General features: G+C 44.0%; 1 protein-coding gene across 1 annotated transcript in view; it reads right to left on the minus strand.

Annotated features, from left to right (window-relative positions):
- ankfn1 (ankyrin repeat and fibronectin type III domain containing 1) overlaps positions 1 to 2,400 on the minus strand; it is a gene marked incomplete at its 3' end in the record, with an annotated part of 21,445 nt that overhangs the window by 13,474 nt on the left and 5,571 nt on the right. Inside the window, exons 4-6 of the mRNA XM_035668841.1 lie at positions 1,665 to 1,778; positions 959 to 1,056; positions 6 to 162 (exon numbers count right to left, since the gene is read on the minus strand). Of these exons, the coding sequence (XP_035524734.1) occupies positions 6 to 162; positions 959 to 1,056; positions 1,665 to 1,778 (369 nt within the window). The remainder of the gene's footprint in view (positions 1 to 5; positions 163 to 958; positions 1,057 to 1,664; positions 1,779 to 2,400) is intronic.

Below are 2,400 nucleotides of genomic sequence, written 5' to 3' on the forward strand. Positions count from 1 at the left end.
TGTACACTGTGAACTGTCCTCCAACACCAATGCTGGACCTGGCTGACGCCCTGGAGTCTGAACGAGATCAGATCCCTGCAGCAGGTTCATGGTGGAAGGACTGAAGCCAGAAGAGCGGAAGCTGTTTGGTTCTGACTGTCCAAATACTTTTGGCCACATGAACTTTTTCAGATGTGGAAAATGTCACATTATTGCTTCATGTGAAAATGACGGTTTGTTATTCAGATTCGGGTTCAGACTGGACTGATGTCGGTGAAGGTTCTCATTGTTTTATGTATCTGATCAGTTTGTGTCTCTGTGTTGGTTTGGTGTATATTTGCAGTTGTTCTTTGTCTCTGTGTGGTGCTTTTATATCTTTCTGTGATCGTTTTGTGTCTCTTTGCAGTGGTTTTGTAAATCAGCGGTGTTCATGATAACATTTTGACCTGAGATTCGGACTCGGACTGAGCTCCATGTATCGGCTCGGTTCATTAAACGCCCACAGTGTGTCTCGTACTTTCCATTCAGGCAGTAGGTTCTTTTCTAAATGTTTTCAGGGCTGTTGTGGATGAATCTGAATGCTGGCCGTTGCTCTAAATGGCAAACAGCAGATGCAGCACAGTGAGTGTATTTATGTGGCAGACAGTGATTCACAGACTGCATAATGAACGGCAGCTTCCATTAAACTCCACACTCTTCAAATGTCACTGATGCCACTCAGCAAACACACAACAGCAAAGTTAGCGGGGATCTGGAAAGACAAGATTATACCAAAACATGTCTGAATCCAACATGTCAGTGCTTTGAGTGGCTGTTTGTTAGAAAGCAGCTGTCAGCACACATTTGCCTGGAGGTATTTCTCTGCTTTTGAGGAAAACGTACAGGAAAGAAGGCTGAACGCTCCTTCAGAGAGTGGTGGCGGAAGCACACAGTGATTATATGTTAGCAGAGGAGAGTGCGGGAGTGATGCTGCTGTTACCGTGGTGAGGTTGCTGATGATGCACTTGAGGGTCTGAAGATTATCCAACACCATCTCTCCAGCAAGCAGTGAGAAATCCTTCAGGCAGCTCCACTCCACTGCGCACACAAACACAAAGGTTAGAGTACCCACATCCACAGTTAACACTTATCTTTTCATTACAAATCAATAGTTCCTTCTGAGATCAGGAAATGAACCTCGCGCCGCACCCTTGAGGTGTCTTTAATTGTCTGTTCCTGTCTATTTCTATCTCGTTCTCTCCGTTCAGTGTACAAAGCAATACATCTGATGCATTCTTGTGTCTTACTGTCACAACATGAAGTGTATATAAGGAGGTTTTATCAGCCTATGGAACTCACATGACCCTGAAAGTTAACTTGCTTCACGTTGGGTGGGAACAATAAGACAGCCCCAGTCTCTCAGGGAGTTCCCCAGGGTTCAGTGCTTGGTCCCCTTCTCTTCATCCGCTACCACACAATTTCTACTATTATGCATTATTATGCAGACGACACCCAGCTATACATCTCCACCAAATCCATTGTTGCTGCCACTCACGTCACTGTGACAAACTAACATCCTCAAACTTAACTGACAAATCTGAAATCAAATCTATGACATCAAATCTTATCTTCAAGATAAACGCAGCAGCAGCCACTTTAAGAGTTGCTGGTCTTAAACACGAGCTGCCATGTGTGTGTATTCGTACCTCTGTATTTGGTCACCACGGTGGAGTTGAGACACTGCGGCTCCTGGAAGGTGACGGTCAGCGTTGTGCTACTGCTCACGCTCAGACGAACCATAGACGGGGCCTCCGGGGCACCTGAGCAGGGGCACAGAGAGGCGTCAACAAGCACAACAGACAAACTGAAAGAAAAATACACGAATGAATATATATAACTGAAGTAGAAATTGCATTTCTTTGGGACCAGAGTGTATACTGATTATTGAAGATTTGATTGATTGATTGAGCCCCTGATCTTTCATCAGATTTTTTATTTTTCATCTCTTCAGCTACAGCGAGACCTCTGTAGGCACATTTTTCTGTTTTTCTTCTCTTCTTTATTCCAAATTAAACTCTATAATGCATCTGAAAATGTCAAACACATTACTTCCTGGGCAGTCAGAGAGTGGTTATCAGCTGGATCACTGCTGGTTTTTATCATTTGGTGATGCAGCAGCAAATCTCAGGTTATTACTTTAAATGACTTCAGCTTCAAATAAGAAACCTTTCAGTGTCTTTCTGCCTGAAGGAGCCTCTGAATGGAAAAAGAAGTCTTCCTCTCACCCGTGAACAGATTATGAGACAACAGGCCGCTGGAAACAGACATGTAAAAGACCCTCCCACCCCTTCTATATAGGAGCAAGACGCCCAGACCGGATGAGACTCTTTACAGCCATTTTGCATCTTTGTAGCTATTTTTGCATCTTTGTAGCTATTTTTG

This window comes from Morone saxatilis, unplaced genomic scaffold (genome assembly GCF_004916995.1).
Source record: "Morone saxatilis isolate NCDOM2014 unplaced genomic scaffold, NCSU_SB_2.0 Contig1, whole genome shotgun sequence".
Classification (NCBI taxonomy): Eukaryota; Metazoa; Chordata; class Actinopteri; family Moronidae; genus Morone; species Morone saxatilis.